Source organism: Eublepharis macularius, chromosome 10, assembly GCF_028583425.1.
Source record: "Eublepharis macularius isolate TG4126 chromosome 10, MPM_Emac_v1.0, whole genome shotgun sequence".
Lineage (NCBI taxonomy): Eukaryota > Metazoa > Chordata > Lepidosauria > Squamata > Eublepharidae > Eublepharis > Eublepharis macularius.
In genome coordinates, this window is record NC_072799.1 from 50,588,138 (window position 1) to 50,606,794 (window position 18,657).

General features: G+C 41.6%; 2 protein-coding genes across 3 annotated transcripts in view; both read right to left on the reverse strand.

Annotated features, from left to right (window-relative positions):
* MGARP (mitochondria localized glutamic acid rich protein) overlaps positions 1 to 9,831 on the reverse strand; it is a 29,821-nt gene extending 19,990 nt beyond the window's left edge. For both annotated transcript variants that reach the window (XM_054989814.1, XM_054989813.1), the window contains exons 1-3: positions 9,684 to 9,831; positions 5,183 to 5,286; positions 2,780 to 2,885 (exon numbers count right to left, since the gene is read on the reverse strand). In XM_054989814.1, the coding sequence (XP_054845789.1) occupies positions 2,780 to 2,885; positions 5,183 to 5,286; positions 9,684 to 9,759 (286 nt within the window). In that variant the 5' untranslated portion in view covers positions 9,760 to 9,831. The remainder of the gene's footprint in view (positions 1 to 2,779; positions 2,886 to 5,182; positions 5,287 to 9,683) is intronic.
* Positions 9,832 to 12,093: 2,262 nt separating this feature from the next.
* On the reverse strand, positions 12,094 to 16,867 carry NDUFC1 (NADH:ubiquinone oxidoreductase subunit C1). Its single transcript, XM_054990409.1, has 4 exons — positions 16,778 to 16,867; positions 15,022 to 15,125; positions 14,421 to 14,505; positions 12,094 to 12,303 (listed from the first exon to the last, which is right to left on the reverse strand). Exons 1-4 carry the CDS (start codon positions 16,836 to 16,838, stop codon positions 12,299 to 12,301), a joined length of 255 nt encoding a protein of 84 aa, XP_054846384.1. The 5' UTR covers positions 16,839 to 16,867; the 3' UTR covers positions 12,094 to 12,298.
* Positions 16,868 to 18,657: the final 1,790 nt, after the last annotated feature.

An 18,657-nucleotide genomic window follows, 5' to 3' on the forward strand; every position in this document is an offset into this window, starting at 1 on the left:
TCTGCTTGCTTTAGTCACAGAAAAAAAAACAACAGTGTGCATCTGGAAGCACAAACTCCCATTGCGTTTGTAATGCAAACTCCTCAAGTTGTTCCCCAACAAACAGAAATTATTTGGAATGTATAGATGGATCTTTAGAATGTTGGATTAGGACTGAGGACCTCTGGGGTTCAAATCACTACTTGCCATCAATCTCTCCGTCTAACCTACCTCATAGGGTTGTTGTGAAAATGAAATTGAGAAGATATCCTTGTAGCCCACATTGAGCTCCTTTGAGAAACAGCAGGACAAAAATGCACTAAATAAATGCTGTTTCACATGGCAGCAGGCTCCCTGGCAATGTTAGGATCTATGTTCTTGTAAAAATTTCTGCTAGATTGTTGCTTTACAGTTTTAGGATGTACAGTTACAGTATCTTAGGTTTAAACCAAAAAAAGATTTATATATAGAATGAAAAACATTACAACTAAATCTAATATGTTTTCCAGATTATAAGGGAATTTGAAATACAGAATATTTTAAGAAGTCAATGGAAATCCTCATTGTCTTTTTCTGAGTAAGTTTCATCTTTAAAGGATTTAAGCAAGACAATTTAGGTGGAGCAAGGTCATTTCTGAAACATGGCCCAAGGAAAACCATAACCCAGGTCTCTTCTCCAAAAGCAGCACATGAGGAAAAGGACAAAAGATAGGAGGAGGAAAAAACAGTAGGTAACATTGGAATTAATAATAAACCAAGCTCATAGGTGTTGTCCTCCATAATTGTAAACATAAATCTGAAGCAGGGAAAATACAAAGGAGATATTTTGTATTTTATTGTATTTAAATAAGGAGAAAAACATCATTAATAACGTAAGACACTGGAGGATGAAGAGTGAGAGAGCTATATAGTAATTTGTAGTGACTGGGCTCAGGCCAAAAGTTAGTTTGGTGAGAGCCAGTTTGGTGTAGTGGTTAAGAGCACGGGACTCTAATGTTCTGCTAAGTTCAATAGAGCTGAGTCCCAAGGAAGTATGCTCACCAGTCTGTTCAATGCAGGTATATTGATTTCAATAGGACTCAAGGGGAAGTAACTTCTTTTCAGTACTGCAGGACCATTTCTGACAGCACAATCTTCAACAGTTATATTCTTCTAAGTCCATTAACTTCAATGGATTTAGAAGGATGTAACCTCTATTTAGGATTACACTGCAAGGCTCATTCACAAGGAAGAGAAAATGACATGATGAGCTACATGTTTTCAAGGAACAAAGTATAAGCCTTGAAGCAATTAATTCATTTTATTTATTTTTTTACCCTGCTTTTCCTACTCAAGCAACCACAAGCAATTTCACAGGGCAGAAATCACTGTGACTGTCTGCTCAAGCAGTTTCAGGACTACAGCTAGAATCAATAAAGAGGACTGCAGTTGGACAGTGTGATATATAGCCAAGTTAAACTCTAATGTTTAAGGCAGCAATTTAAAACCAAATAAAGCTTCACATTTCAGAAGAAAATGATAATTTATAACCTAGAAGAGAGAATATCAGAACTGTCTAACCAATATTCCTTGAAGAACTTACCAACTGCAGCAATTTAAGGGAAGCAAATCTATTACTCTATGAATCCATCAATTTAAATGAGAACACTCAGAAAACCATAATATACCTTCAAGCTTCCTTCCTTGAAAGTAGTAGCAAGTAAACTATACAATTCACATCATGGGCTCACTGATTATTCATCTAAGTTCAGAAGGTGATCACAGCCTGAAAAATGTTTAAATCTCTGCATGTATTCAGACATATTCTCTCTTAATAAATTGTAACGTTGAACCATGTCAGTCATGATAGGAAGCTAGGCTAAACCACAGTTCAGTCTGAGCACTACCCATTAGGGTTGCCAGCTCTAAGTTGGGAAATTCCTGGAGATTTAGGGCATGAAGCCTGGAGAAGGCAGGATTTGAGGAGGAAAACAACCTCTGCATCGTATAATTCCATAGAGTCTACCCTCCAAAGCAGCCATTTTTTCAGGTGAACTGATCTCTGTAGCCTGGAGATCAGTTGTAATTCCAGGAGATCTCCAGCCACAACCTGGAGGCTGGCAACCCTACTACAGTGGCTAGTATTCGTGTAAATTTAAAACATTAACATTATATAGTAAGAGAGATGGAGAGGGGCTTCTGAAAAAAAAATCAGTCCTGCTCAGATTTAAGCAATAGTGAACAATATGTGGAAAGTGTTCCCCTGCCCCAGCTTAAATAGCTGCACAGGGCACAGTCTGTGTTTCCTGACAGTGCCTGAGCCATAAAAATGCTGACTGAGTGGAATTATAATCTTCTTTCATTGAAAGCACAATGGCTTGGGTTTTATTATGTATTTAGGCATGTTTAATTCATTATTCATCATTCAACAGCTGATAAACTTTTTTACAATTTGTAAAATTAGTGATCACTGTCTTAGTTAAGCCTAATGATTTTTTTAAAATTACAGTGGACTACTTGCTCCATTTATTGTAGACTCAACAGAATGATCTGGCAAATCAAGAAAAAATAGATCCCATCTAAATATAGTCATTTCTCAAGAGAAGTAAATAACAGCTGCCTTTTCCAAAACATTTAGCCAGAGTCTCATTGTTTGTCCCTTTAAAGGTTTAGTGAAAAATCCATTGTATAGGCAGTTGAGTATTATTTCTCCCTCTTTTTGGCCTACATATCACAATTAAAATGTTGACTTTCTATTTTTATGATGGTCTGAAGATGAACAGTTAATATACATGTAGAAATTAATAAATACTGAACTTACACTCAGGGGGCCAGGGCTTTGGTTTCCATTCTGCTGTAGATCTTTTTTGAATATCTTCAATACGTTCATTGTACCTGGTTTTATCTGAATTGATAGTTTTGTAAACCTAAAAACAGATTATATAACAGCATTCATCTCCACGAACCGAGGCTGGGCTCTAACGAGTCCCTTAGGTGTAGAATTACAGCTGCAGATGTACTGGGATTTTATAAATACAAAAGTGTAAGTTTTGCCTCTCTACTAAAAAAGTGCCTGAAGCAATAAACAATCAACCTGAAGGATTGTCTCCTCCCATACTACCCAGCCCATCAGTTAAGATCTGTTTCTCAAGCCCTGCTGTTTTTTGCCCCCACCTTCAGAGGTGAGGTGACTAGAGACAGGGCATTTTCTGTGATAGTCCCTCACCTTTGGAATCCTCTCTCCCACTGAGACTCAACTGGTACCTATTTTACTTTCTTTTAGGTGCCAGGCCAAAACACATCTTTTTACCTAGGCTTTTAATTAGGGGGTTCTATGTTATAAACTTTTTAATAGTCTGCTTTTGTTTTGTGGATAGTTTTTATGCTGCTTATGTCTAATGGGTTTTTTTTAATTCCTGGGTTTTTTATTCTGTAGTTTTTAATTGTAAGCCACCGTGAGCTGGACTCGGAAAAGATGTCAAAGAAATATTCAAAATCAATAACACAATACATATCAAAATTGAAAAAAAAAGTAATCAAATAATAGAAACCACTAGAACAATTAAAACCACAATCAAGTGGAATAGAAAGGAATTTTACTCTCTTTTTTTTAACCACTGCAGCTCCTCACACTACATGGAAAGCCACTTCCAAGACTCTCCCACATTTCAGCAGCTGTTTGCCTGATTTGGGGCAAGGGGTGGGAGAGACTTGCTTCTAAACAGCAATGAAGGTTCTCAGAATCAATCCACGAATTAGGCAGGAGATCCATGAATGAACTGCCAATGTTATCAGCTGCAGGGATCTCTGCATTTGATTAAAGCTATAGTGGTGCCAGGGAAGATGTTCCCAGTTTAAATCCCTCCACAATCACTTGTAAACTGTTGTTTGTACTTTAGGGAGAAAATACTGTATTTTTATTCCACTGGGCTAATCGTAGTTTGAGGAAATGATAGTGAACATGGCATAAAAGGAAGGGTTAAACTCTCCCTGAGTTTTGCTGCAATCCAATCTGAGCCCCCCTCAGCTGATTTAAAATAAGAATACTGGGTTATTCAATCTCAGATCTCCTATATACCTAGAATTACCAGGCGGCATGGACAAAAAAAACCCTGTCCCTTTAAAGAAGTTTTATTTAACAGACGACAGTTACCTACATGCCATAAAAAGCTTCACATGCCAATTTCCACACATTAAGCCTCTATTAAAGTCTCTATTTTATCCAGGCCAGTTGGCAACTTTCCTTACATGGGAGATCTGGACTGTGATCACATCATTTGGCCTTCAGAAGCCTTGCTATGTACATGGAGTTCCTCACAAGTATCTTGGATTCAGGCCAAAGCTTTAACTAAAGTCAAAGTTCTAGTAACTTTAACCTCATACCAGAAATATGCTATAAAGAACTAAACCTGAAGTTTAAGAAAACCTACTTCCTACTGTATTAATATAAAGAACAGCCTTTTGTTTTTTTTCATCTCATCAAGGACAATGTTAAGACTACTTTCAGGTCCAGTAGCACCTTAAAGACCAACTGTAACACTATTCATGTTCTGTTTGTTACTTCCTTAAACACACAAAAATGTGTTTGAGATAACATTTAAACAACCAGTATCATTTTATAACTTACAATAACAATAAAAATGGTTGAACCAACATCACTGTTCAAACACACATCAGTAACTCTTGCACTGACTAAATGGAAATTATTCTCAAATAAATGTACTGAGCATTACAGCACAAGCAATTCATGAAATCTGACTTAATGCTTAATTAAATATTTTTCATTTACTTATCAGTTCATTGGGTATTAGTTAGAAGAAATGGGGTACACGTATCTTAAACACATATCATACTTGTAGGGGGGAAATGTCAAAAATATATAAATCTGAAGGAACACTAAGACAGCACACAATAAAATCCAATTGAAAGCTTGCTTCTTGGCATAAAATATGTTATTTATTAGAGTGCATTGGCCAAATTTACACTTCTATTTATTATTATTATTTGTTCTTTATTGATTTTTTTTTTAAAAAAATTGCTTCTCTGAGTGGTGAAATTTGGGGCAACTTTTACAGAATTCATTTACTCTAGAGGGCAAAATCCATTGGTGAAGATCTGGTGCAAGTCTCACTTTGATTATATTGTCACATTTGAGGTACTGTTGATATGTTTTAAAGGTTCTTGGAAAGTGTAAAAGTATGAGAAAAGTAAGTTAAGTACTCACATAAAAACCACCTGCAGTAGTAGCACCAACAACACAGAGATAGTAAATCACATTTTCCCCAGAAGATCCAGGAACGCTTCCAGATGACATCTGGCGGAAAGGTACTAAAAATTGAATGTGATAATTCTAAGAAATGAACTCAATATATTCAAAATGCTACAACTGTAGACTCAAGAATATGCTGTTTAATAAGCAAAGTGGTTGTTATTAACTGGGCAGACCTACACAAAATAAATGCCACAAAGATTGTACAAAAGGCTAATGGTAGAGCTGCATATTGGCTGCATTCAGACATCATATTAAGCCAATACTATACACAAACCCAGTGCTCACAGCACACTCCTACTCCTTCCTTCACTGTAAAGACGTGATGAAAGAATCATATATTAAAACCAGATTTGGTTACCAACATTGTACAAATGCAGGAACTCAGGTTTTCTGGAATTAGTTTCCTGGATTCTAAACCTGAATTTCAAACTGTGACTTAGAATCCCAGCTTTCAGGTAGAAAACAAACTCTGGTTAACCCATTTGAACAATGCAATGTGAAGTATCAGAAAAGGAATACAGTGTGATACAGCCCAACAACATGATGAAAAGAATCCATTAGCATCTCTAAAGGACAGGTTATGCTGTTACCAAGGACAGTGCTAGATCAAGATGGGTAGCCTTGTTAGTCTGTCTGTAGCAGTAGAAAAGAGCAAGAGTTCAGTAGCACCTATAAGGGTATGAGCTTTCATCTCAGTTAGGAAACACAAGTCTTTGTTTAATCTGGGAAGAAGTGCGGTGATAAAGACTAATTCAGCACTTTCATGTTAGATTCTTCCTTTAATGGAGGGCGGGGTAAGAGAACAGTTATTTTATGATCTACAACAGCATATCCAGAAAGATTAAAATGTTCTCCCACCAATTTCCAAATGATGTCAGATTTATGTCCATTTATTCTATGAAATAGGGACTCACCCATTTGTCCAATGTATCTAATAAAAGGGCATTGTTGGCACATGATGGCATATATTAAATTGAATGAAGTGCAAGTGGATGAGCCCAAGATGATATAGCGAATATTATTAGGCTCCATAATAGTATTGTCTGAGTGCACATGAGGATAGATCTGTTGCAGGATTTGGTTCATGGGTCTGTGTCTCTGCTATATCCATTCTTATTGTATGGAGATGTATTAGGATGGGAGGCTGTCTGAAAGTGAACGAAGACCTTCCCCTAAGGCCTATGAAAGAGAAATATCCTTATCCAGGAGAGGCTGAATGTCACTGATGCTGTGTTGAACTGTGAAATATAGGTGACAATCAGGTATTTCACTGTTATCTGCTCTGGATCTGTCTTGTAGCAGTCTGGCTTTTTCAGCCTGTTTCTTTACATTATTAAGTGGGTATTGTAAACCTGAGAATGAATGTTAGTAAAACCTTCAGACTCCCTTGTTAGAGGGTTCAGACCAAATGTGATTGTAGATTACAAAGTGTAGATTACAGATGATTTTATGGGTTTCAAGCGGTAACTGGAAGCATGTTTGGTAGTCAGTGGGTTTCTGGTAAAAGGTTGTGCTTATGTGCACTTCACATAGTTTCACAGTGGTGCCCAGAAAATGTACTTGTTGCATGAACAGGTCCATGTTCAGGTTGATGACAGGATAAAAATGAGAACTTCTAAATGCAGCCATTGTGTCTGCAAACATAGGGTTTAAACTCCAAGTTAGATGAATAGAAAGGGAAGATTTTCAGGGAAGTGTTGAGCTTCAGTTTTTCCATTACTTCCTGCTGTCCTACCGTTACAACCTGTTCCAGGCTGTTTTGCCCCCACCCAAGCTTATTTCTGGGAGGAAGTAGGAGCAACATGGCCAGAGGGAATGAAAATAGCAAGCAATCAAAGGCATAATCATCAGCACCATTCCCCTCTAGCTCTCCCCTAAATGTCCCACACCTCTGGCCCTTATTAACAAGCATGAGGCTGGGAACCTTGCTAACCTGTTAAAATAACATGTCAACACTATTACTTGTATCAGTAGATTACTGTTCATACAGGTCTTTTAAAGAATAAACTATATTTGCTAATAATTTAAAATGTGTTCACTGTTTCATCTTCACTGCCACAACAAAAATCATAAACACTGGGAACATGAATCCCTATGGGAAGTTCTACTCCAGTGCAAAATATTACCTGGTAGGAAATCACAGCAGATACAGCAATATAAAAGGGAAACATCTTTAGGGCATCTTTCATTTTGAAATTCACAGACTCTCATTCCATACATATTTCATGCTTCAGAGCCTATCCATTTTCTTGCTACTTTGAGGGCAGGATGATTACATAAGCTTATCTTTGAGTATATGCATACTTTATTACTGTAGAGCACAGAGCTGTTATTAGTTGCAATACTTCGTTCATAGCAAACAGCCCAATATTTTATCCAAATCAGACATAATGCAACATCCAGACACGTAGGACAATTTTAATTGTGCTGCAGTACATTGATTTAAATAACTGATCTAACATTCTAATTCTCAGAATTGATATTGAATCAGTATCAAAATATTCATCTACTCCAATGGCTGTCCCCATCACGCACACACTGAAGAACTATGAAAGGAAAATGGCTCCTCTCACCTGCATCAATAAAAACAGCCCCTGCTTGACCAAAGCAGTGATCCATCTGGCCCAGCACCCTGTTTCACTCAGTGGCCAATCAATTGCCCTGGAGGGCCAACAAACAGGGCATAAAGACCAAGGCCTCCATTGATGCTGCTTCCTACCACTAGTATTTAAAGGTTTACTGCCTCTGAATCACAACATGAGATTGGTGAAATTCAGTTTATTGCAAATTTGGAACAATGAATCCCCCAGGGCTGAATCTGGACATAGGGTTTTTCCCACATTACAGATGCTAATTGTCTACACTTTGTACCCCTGCTCTAACAAGCTACTTACAATATGTATTATAGCTAGCTTCCTGACCTTCCAATTTGCAAAACCTCTCCTACTCTCTGTCTGGATTATAAGACTTCTGTGTTCCCCCACTTCATGTATCTGATGAAGGGAGCTCTGAGTCCTGAAAGCTCATACCATAGGAATCTAACAGTAGAAAAGAGTCACACGAGTCATAGCTCACTTCTTCAGAGGCTCAGCTGCCAATACCCTACCACGAATTTTGTTAGTCTTATAGGTGCTACTGGACTCTTGCTCTTTTCTGCTGTTACAGACAGACTAACACGGCTACCCATCTTGACCTAGAAATCTAGTTGGTCTTTAATGTGGTTGTGGTGGTAGAGAGTGCCCTCAAGTCATAGCTGACTTATGGCAACCCCTGGCTGGGTTTTCCTGGCAAGAGACTATCAGAGGTGGTTTGCCATTGCCTGCCTCGGCTACCCTGGCCATCGTTGGAGGTCTCCCATCCACTTACTAATCAAGACTGACCCTGCTTAGCTTCTGAGATCTGATGAGATCAGGCTCACCTGGGCTATCCAGGTGAGGGCCTTTAAGGAGCCACTGGACCCAAATCTTGCCACTGAATGTGGCTATTCCCCTTAATCTCCATAGCTAATAGTCATGGATGGACCTATCTTCCATGAACCCTTCTAACCCCTTTTTGAGTCACATCTGTGCTAGCGGTCCTCACAACATCCACCGGCAGCAAATGACCTGGTATGACTACCCTTTATCTAAGATACATCACTGGAGTCAGAGACGGAGAGTGACATTAATAAAATACCAAGGCCAGAATTCAGGCTTTTAGAGTCCAGGCAGGCCCAAAGAAACCCCTCATTCCTCCAAAGGGAGAATGTGCTAGCACAAATGCAACCTATCAGCACTGAACAACGGAATCAGCAAGTTCTCTTCACTAACCCCAAACAATGTTGATCCTTGTGGGAGTGCCAGCTCAGCTCTATTTATAAGCCCAAAACAAGATGGGGGGAAAACCACTCGCCCTTTATTTCCACGTTCTTGCTCCTCTCGCCCTTCAGCCTGAATTTGGGTCAGCTGCTCAGCCAGCGTGCACCGGCTCCCCTGGGCCCACAGCAGGCTGGCCCGCGTTTGTGCTGCAATTATCAGCCCATATTTCCCCCTCCAACAGCCCGCCCCCGCCCCCTTAAAGCGACTCGGGAGGAGCAGCCCAAGGCGAGAGGAAGCTCTGAGGGCTATTTCGCTTCCCCCTTAAGGCAACGCGGCTCTGGGGGAGAGCCTGGACTGTGAAGGCCCCGTATCAGCTAGGCACCTATTGCTGGCGAGGAGGCAGCGAACGCGAAGGTCCCAGGCGAGCGCCCACACGGGCCGGGCTCCTTCTCATGCCGTTGCCTAAGCCGTATGACCTTCACGTCTCCTCTCGCACGGCAGCCAAGGCAAACACCTCCGCGCTCCCCGCTGCTCGTCCGGCCACAGGCTGCCCGCCTCCCTCGGCCACCGCTAACAGCTCGCCCCGCCACGGAGGGTTCACCTGGCGCGACAGACAGCACAGGCGCCGAGCCCCCCGCCTGCCCGCCCTCACTCACCCTGGCCACGAAGCAGGGGCGCGGCCCTGGCGAGGCGGGCGGCGAAAGTCTGCCAAGCGACCCTGCAAAGAGGCATGGTGGGGCTGCGGTGGCGCTGCGGGGTCAGCCGCACCGAGGTCCTGCGAGCCAAGGAGAGAATGACAGCCAGTCCCGCCCGCTGCGCGCGAACGGCTGCAGCAAGGCGGGGACTGAGCCAGGCTCGCCCAATCCCGGCTGCGCCCAGCCTGCCGTCGGGCGAACCGCGATCTGCCTCCGCTGCAGCCCACTACCTGCGGCCCTGGCTTCCCCCGCCCCGCGTCAAATCCGCTCGCCGGCCAGGCCGTCCCTCTCCCGAAGCGAAGTAAAGCTGCAGAGCTGGACGCGCCGAGCGAAGCGAGAGCGGCATGACCCGTCAAGGCCGAGGGCAGGGGGTGCGGGCGCTCCGACTGCGCGTGGGGTCGTCGGCCGCTCTATTCGGGATCTGCAGAGCGGCACCCGAGCGAGCTCGGCTCGCGGCAAATGCTGGAGCGCCGCGTCCAGAGGCCTCAGCCACCCATAGGTGAACAGCCAGCGAGGTTAGCGAGGAATGCTGTATAGTAACGCGATTTTATTTGATCTAGAGCTCAGCTGTCAAACATGTTTTTAAGATCAGGGCTCATTCGTTATCAATAGAGAAGGCTACAGAACACTGCAGATGGTTTCAGGTGGGTAGCTGTGTTGGTCTGCACTCTGCAGTAAAACAGCAGGCTTTCAGTTCAGTGGCACCTTAGACATGAACAAGAAGGGTATCTGAAGAAGGAAGGGGCTTTGACTCCTGAAAGCTCATACCCTGGAAATCTTGTTTTAAGGTGCCACTGGGCTCAAATCCTGCTGTTGAATTTTACTCTCATGAAAATCAGGAGATCAATTCAGTAAACTGGTTTGGGGTCAAGCTGTTGTACTAGTTAGATTACAAATAAAATTATTAATCTTATATAACATCAAATTGTTTCTGTGATTGACCTCAGCCACAAATTTTGCTGTTTATAACTTGCAGAAAGGAAGCTTTGCTCAACAGCCATTGCTAATGTAATGCAGCAAGTCACAAATGAAAACTAGACTGTTTTAAATTACTGCATAATATGTGTGGTTTTCATTTTGTGAGCATGTAACAGGCCAACAGCCATTTCTTCCAAACTGGAAGAGTCATAACTGATAAGCTGGTTCTAGGATCAAATACAAGAGGTAATAGAGATCGCTAGTGTAGATGGTCAAATAAACCCTGAACCCTCTCATTGAGAAGTCTCATGTGCTTGAAAAATACCTTTGAGGAAAATCCACAGAAGCATCTCAACCACAATAATCAAATATATGAAGCTATATCGTTTATAAGAACTCAAAAGATCTACTGGGCTGAGCAGAGATTGAACATGGGAGTTCTGTCTCATACTCTTACCAATTATGCTGCTCTAATCACTCTTCAGTAAGAGGATAAAAACAGTCCTCAAGTTAATAATAAAATAATTTTTTTAAAAAGTCCTCATAAAGACTCTAGCATCATTTACATCATTTTATTCACAAATGACCACCTAAGACTGTAATTAATACACAGCAAAGAAGTAATAGGAACATCTATTGGGATGCTTCTAAACAAATAGAATTAGATACTATTCCATGAACAGTGAAATCAAGGTCTTTTCCGTTCTGGCCCCATATTGTAGCAATTTCTCTCCAGAGTTCTGCATGCATAGTCAAAATACCTTGTTTCAGTCTCCACACCGCTTTCCAGGCTTTTAAATGCTCTGTACAGCGAAAGGCTACATCAGCTGCAGAAGGCATTCCCCACCGGGTTTTGTGCAGTTTTTCTCCCTCCGCATCTACCCCGATGGTTTGGGTTTTTTCCCCAGTGAAATCAAATCAGGGCTTTTTTGAAGTACAGAATGCTTTCTTTGGTGTGAGGCCTGGCCTTGCCTTTCACCCTCCCCTTATCCCCGTGCATCCTAATTGGTTAAACAGCAACTGACCCAGTTTTTTCTTTTTTAAAATGTCTTTGAACAACAAGATTGGTACATTTAAAAAAAAAACCCTTGCAAGTTTCCTAAGCCTATCAGCTGCAATATAGTTAAGAGAAATTTTAAGAATGGACTAACATGTGTCTAACCTAGGCAGTAAGAAGTAAATCCCTTTTTATTTTTTTAAAACAATGTTGCAACATTGCAACTTTGATGCATTAAATTAAAAACAAAACCCTTGCAAGTTTCCTTAGCCTATCAACTGAGGAAACAGAAAACCCACAGCAGAAATGGGACATTTTTTATTTTAGATAAAATAAACAGGCAACACTTCAGTTCAACTCCCAAGTGTAGAATTACAGAGGCCCAGAGCAGATCCAATCCTTATAGATTGAATACCCAGAAAACCTGGTGTAAGTGTGCATGTGGAAAACACCAAATTACACAGAAGCATAACAGATTTTATTTATAAACTTCAAAAGCGACCAAATAGAACATGACCACTTCCACTACTTCTCATTCTTGTCACTGTTTTACTTCAGGAAGATAATACAATTTAGAATCCGTTAATTAATGGATTATCTTAAATTAGTAATCACTTTGTACAGTATGCTTTGACTGCAGTAGCTTCTTAAGAGGACACCTTCAACCTAGAAGAGAGATTTTTAAAGAGAGAAAACCATTCTGTAAGAATAGCAGTCACAGTGAAATAATGACTCATAATGCAGACTCTTCTAAATCATACCCCCCCTTTCCCCAGATAGACTTTTACCACTTACATGTGTATGGGGGGTAGGATGGAGGGAGTGATTGTCTACATCCTTGAAACATCAATTTTGACAATGGAAATTGACAAAGCATTAGCTATATATGTTGCCATTTGGCTTATCAATGATAACACTTTTAATCAATATTTAATCTTGTATATCCTAAACATTCTGATAAAGTCATTATTACTCCAGTTAAAAACAAGCCAATAGTGAAACAAGGAGCAAATTATTCCCAGATTACATGTTTACTATAGAAATGAAGCTTAATGCTTGCTTTGGCAGCATGTAATAGTAAAGTACTTGTATCAGCATACTGTATGGGAGCTGTACTATGTGCATATTGGGATCTACAGTATCTGAAAGCACTGCCACAAATCAGCCATTTTCAATAACCAAAAATGAGATGTCAACTATCACAGGTGCCCCGCCTCCTCCTCTTGTAGCATTTATTTAGATATTTATACCCCAGTGTTTTTCTTAATAGAAATCCAAAGCATTTTACAGTATTCTCCCCTTTGCCATTTTATCCTCACAACAGCCCTGTGACATGGGATAGGCTAAGAAAGTTATTGGTCCAATGTCACCCAGAGAGTTTCTGTGACAAATAAGAAACTGTCCTGCCCCTAAAAGATAAGACAGCAATTCAGCTGTTTCATCCCTGCGTCTACGGAGAACACTGCCCCAGCGTCCAGTCCTTTCAGAGGGGGGCGGGATGGAACGCTAGAGGTAAACCGAGCAACTGAAGAGAAACAGAGCAGCAGTTCAGTTCAAAGCTGCCTCAGGGAGAGGGAAGACAGAATCAAGGGTAGCTCTGCCCGACATTGTGGCAGAGTGGTTTAGCTCAACCTCTGGAAGAGGACAAAGAATCCAGTTTTGAGTCCTGTCCCTGGTACCATTTAGTTTGACTGCTGAGAAAGGGCAGGCTAGTATGGGTGCAATCTTGTGTGTGAGAGGATCTAACCTCTGGGGTAGTTAGTGAAAGCCTGTTTGTAACTGCAAGCATTAAAAAGAATTTAAATCACAACCTGAAGCTATAACTAGCTTAAGTGCCTCAGCCAGGTTTCTCCTGTGATTGTCTGGAGACCTGGGCTGCTGTTCTGTTCTTTAAAAACCACCTGTATGTAGATATAATTTCTTGGCTAAACCTCCTGCTTCAGTGATTTTTGTACTCTTCAGGTGCAATACAAATATTAAGACAATATACTAGTATTTTTAAAAACATGAGATAAACAGAAATGTAACATTATTGGATCAGGTAGACAGCACACAAAATAGCCTGAAGGGGAAACAACCATTTCCATGGTTTAAAGGGGATATATCTTACAAAATTAAATATTTTACTAAAAGAGCAGGTTCAAGGACTTTGACAACTCTATGCTAAGACACCCAAACTACTATCCCACACTGCAGAGAAATGGGAAAACAGCACTGACTCTCCTCCCCCATCCCCCACACCAGGCAATGGAAAGATGGCACTTGCTTTCCTCAACATCCTGCCCATAAAGAGGGAGGCAGGAAAACAGTACCTTCTCACCTCTCCCTCCCCTGCACCACCCACCCTTCTCAACAATGATCAGCAGACTGTGACAAAGCAGTACTTGCCCTCCTCACTCCCTGCATCACAGTAGGAAGTGATTCTCCACCACCTCAACTTCTCCCACCATAGTCAGGCAAGGCAAGACTAAGTTAAGGACGAAGAGACCTGGGCCAGGCCTGCTGCCCTGCCACCCCGCCACCCCCCCCCCCCCGCCAGAGGGCGGGATGGAAGAAGCAGGCTCCCTGCTGGCCACCCACAGGGACTGGGGGTACCTCCCAAGGCAGATCACAATGTTGCAGGTGGGCAGGGCACAGGCCAACAGGGCTGGATGGCATTTCTACACCTCCGGCACCTTAGGCAATTGCCTAGGGCTGTCTAGTGGACAGGCTGCTCTTGTTCATTAACAGAAGTAATATGTTCTGAGGAAAGGCAAATCATTGAGCATTCTGTTGATACTCACCCTCATTATTTGGGACAACCACTGACTGACTCTCTGCTTTTCTTCTTTCATATTCTATAGTAAGTTCATTGTGCTGTTTTAAGAGCTGAAAGAGAACACATGCAGTTATAACAGCAGGAGTCACACTGGGTCAGAATTTTAGATTGGTACCATTATGCTTCATCATAACTATCCAACCAGAGAGCACCTTGTCAATTACCAACTTTCCTTAAGAGCCTAAAGAACAATTACCTTTAGAAAGCAAATGCACTGTTGTCTCCCCATCCAATGGACACAAACAAATGCATTTAACACAAACAATGCTTTCCTGATGTCTTTGTCATTGGATCTATACAAATACTTGGAATCATTATCTATTTTTTTTTGGCTTCTGGTTTAGAATGCTGTAGCAATGACAGAAGATTCATTCCTCATAGAACGTTCCCAGGTTCACAAATATATATGTGCAAGGTGCTTCAAAGACATGCGGCTTTGAATGCTCTCAGAGTTTGAACTCAAGATGAACTCAACCTAAGCATACTTTATCACATTTCCTTCACTGAGGCAACTAACTGACTAACGAATAGTTATTTCTGAAATATTATAAATAAATAATTCTTACCAGAACCCATACAGCTATTGTGGAACCAAATGTCAGACCAACTTTAATCCAATCAGGTTCATTTAGATCTTCCTTGCTTGCCGTAAATGCAGAACGAGACAATGCTAGAATAAAGGAGTATACAAATATGTTAAATCAAGGGGTGGTTTGTTTCAATCTCAGGCTTACTGTCCCTGATTATTAATACCAAGGAATCTTTGGCGGAAGAAGGGATCTTTAGGGAGAGTGATTTCTCGCTAAATACCGAGACTCATGAAAAGAGAAATTGAAAACACTAATATGATACAAGGAGAAGTGACTCTTTTAGTCAGAAGACAACAATAAGAAGCTCCTTTGCCACACTCAGAAATATTCAGCTCCAGCCCTCTTTAAGACAGCCAGTTCTCTTGACTTTCAATGTATCTTGCCTATTGAGATTATCTTTTATGAGCCACAGTAACAACAAAGGCCAGGTTTTGAAAATCAATCTGCTACATTAACTGAATTCTCACCGCTAGGAAAGAAAAGAGAGAGACATGCACAGACACTGCATTTCCACATATCCTTGCCACTAAAAATATTTAGGGTCATTTTGCATTTATACTGCCCAAACACAAACATAGTTTATTTAGGGCAGGGGTGGGCAAATTGCGGCCCGCGGGCCACATGCGGCCCGCTATAGAGTTTTTTGTGGCCCGCCAAGACAGTAGAAAAGTGTGATAGGGTACATTTGTCTCATTAAACTGATTCTAAAATTAAATGTGCTTGCAGCTATAGATGATATGAAATTAGCACAATAAATAAATTAAATAAAACTACCACTGTTTTATTTAATTTATATTTATTGATTTTTATGATACAATTTATACCTTTTCTGAAATGCAAAGTTAACTAATGAATGCAATCATTTTAAAAGATGTGGCCCTCCGCTAACCTCCACTCCCACAAAGTGGCCCCCGAGCCAAAACAATTGCCCACCCCTGATTTAGGGAATAGATAACTTCAGTTTTCCTAGAAGTCACAATTAAAGATAAAGGGAAAGTAAGAATTTTGAGAATAGAGACCAAAAGAATATTCACAGGAGGTGATCTCAGCAGAAAGCAGGAGACATGATCCAGGCATGGGAAAGGAAAGAGAAAAGAAAGATATATAGGTATCTTTCTGATGCCTATTACTGGAGATCCCTTACACACACACATACACACGCACAAGCGCGCGCACACACACACAATCAAACTTGGAAAATCCTGTCTACAAAACATTTATGTTCTGCTATTGATTTCTGATTCGACCCAAAATTTAACAAAGTCTGGATTCTAACACGCTGCCAGCATGAGAATAAAGGGATGCCAACAAATGTAACAATAATGCATTGAACAAGAACCACGAAAAATCTCTTTTCCTAGAGAACATTAAGAGGTGCAAGAAGGCGGGAACTATACACACAAAGTAGTCTTATACTGAACGAGACCACCGGCCTATCAAGATAAACAGCATCCTATTAAGCCTCTCTTAAAGAGACCTCACAGTTTTTTCTTCAGAGAGCTGGCAACCTTACAAGGGCTTCTTATTCAGTGCGACCTCAGTACAGAGGAAACGAAGCGCTGCCGTGGAGGGCTACAGAGGCCGAAGCTGAAGGTGACACGCAAGGGACCCGATTGAAGAGTTCACATGTTCACTTAAGAACAGAGCGAGAAGAAAGATCTCCTGCGGAGGGAGGCCTTTTCTCTTTCAGAGCCCCGATCCTTCCCGGTCAGGAAAATCCCAGCTCACTCACCAGGCCTCTGGTTCCCCGACAACAGCAAAAGCCGATTCCAAGCTCTCAAGGGCGCCGCCATGTTGATCGCCTCACTCCCCCCCCCCGCTCCTCCCGGAAGCTTCCCAGGGGCTCTTAGAGCAACGGGCAAAGCCACCAATCAAATCGCACGAGGGGCGGGCTCGGGAGAGAGGAGAGCGCCCCCTATCAACAATTCGGCGGCAGGCACAGGGAAGCCCCTGAAACGATGCGCCCCGAAAGTGCTGGACAGCTTTAAAAGAAGGGCGCAGTCCGTAGGCTGATTTTTTAAAAAGGCGGTTTTGTGCTTCCTGAACGCACGCTACTGAAACTGTGTTAAAGCCTTTCCCCCTCCCCACCACCAAATTGTGGCACGAGAATTTTTTTTTTTATTTTAATAAACGACTTACACGAGAATAATTTTCATAAATAGCTGCACAATGCATGAAGTCTGGCCTACACACGCGCTGAGTGAACTGGTTAGTCTCTGGATGGGATCCTGTTTTAAACTCGCCATTCTTTGCAAACCCCACCCCCCAAGAAATATAAATGTATCTAACTAATGTACATATACATACTCCGTGACGAAATGAGTTCTGAATCAGAGAAGCTTGTGTTAGAATGTTTCGTCAGTCTAGTGCCACTGAACTAGGGTTGCCAGCCTCCAGGTAGTGGCTGGAGATCTCCTGGAATTACAACTGGTCTCCAGGCCACAGAGATCAGTTCACCTGGAGAAAATGGCTACTTTGGGGGGTAGACTCTATGGAATTATGCCATGCCAAGGTCCTTTCCCTTCCCAAACCCCGCTTTCTCCAGGTTTCACCCCTCAGATCTTCAGGAATTTCCCAACTTGCAGCTGGCAACCCTACACTGAACTGCTGCTTTGTTTTCCATAATTGCAAGTCGCCTGCTTGCAATTACTGTGGCTATGAAAACCTTGTAACAAACCACCCAAAGCCTGTCAGAATCTGCTACTGTTAAAAGCCTTGTAGAAATTTGTACCACATACTTATTCCAGATCACCTTATGAATGTTTTGAGAGTAACCATGCAAAAAAGTAATTCAAGAACATGGAGCAAAGTTCCCTCAATGAAACTGGAGAGTTAAAAGTGAGATGTCAAAAATAGATTCCCTTAGCTTAAGAGCCACTACAACAAAGGCACAGACACCAAACGCTCCTGTGTTCTCAAATGTGATAACTAATTTCCAATCAACAGGAAATACATCTGGCAGAGTAGCAGGCCTACTGCCAATTGGATCTGGATTATCTCCTTCATTCTTTGAAAGTCACCTACTGCCTTCAGACCAATTTACTATTGTTTCATAATTGCAATACACTACACAATGGACCGGAGCTCAATACGCTGCCTCCCCTCTTGCAGGAATGTTGCCTCAGAGCTGGTTCTCCCAGCAGGTTGTGGCTAGTTGTGCAAGTAGAGCAACTGGAAGGAACTGCATGGAGGTGTGAGAATCAAACCTGACATTTCTTTTGTCACTAATGGTGGGAAGAAAGAATATGTAAAGTGCAATTGTAACAACCTTTTCCTGGGAGTAAACCATATTGAACAGACTTCAGTAGGGTTCTCAGCAGACCTGCTTAGGATTGCTCCGGAAGTCAGCAGGAGTAAATCCTAGTAAGACCATGAGTTTGCCAAAGTTGCTTTTCCAAAGTGGTCTCAAGGATTTGCATCAGTAAAGACAGAGACACCATAGACTTTACTATGTACCATCTATTACTTCAAGTATGATTCTACTGGGTAGCTCTATGTTGTTTAATATGTCAGAATTGCCTATACTCTACTTCAGCATTTCAACTCTGTATTGGATTTCTGCTAGTTTTAAATCTTTGCAAATTTGCACTTCTATACCCTATTGCATTGCTT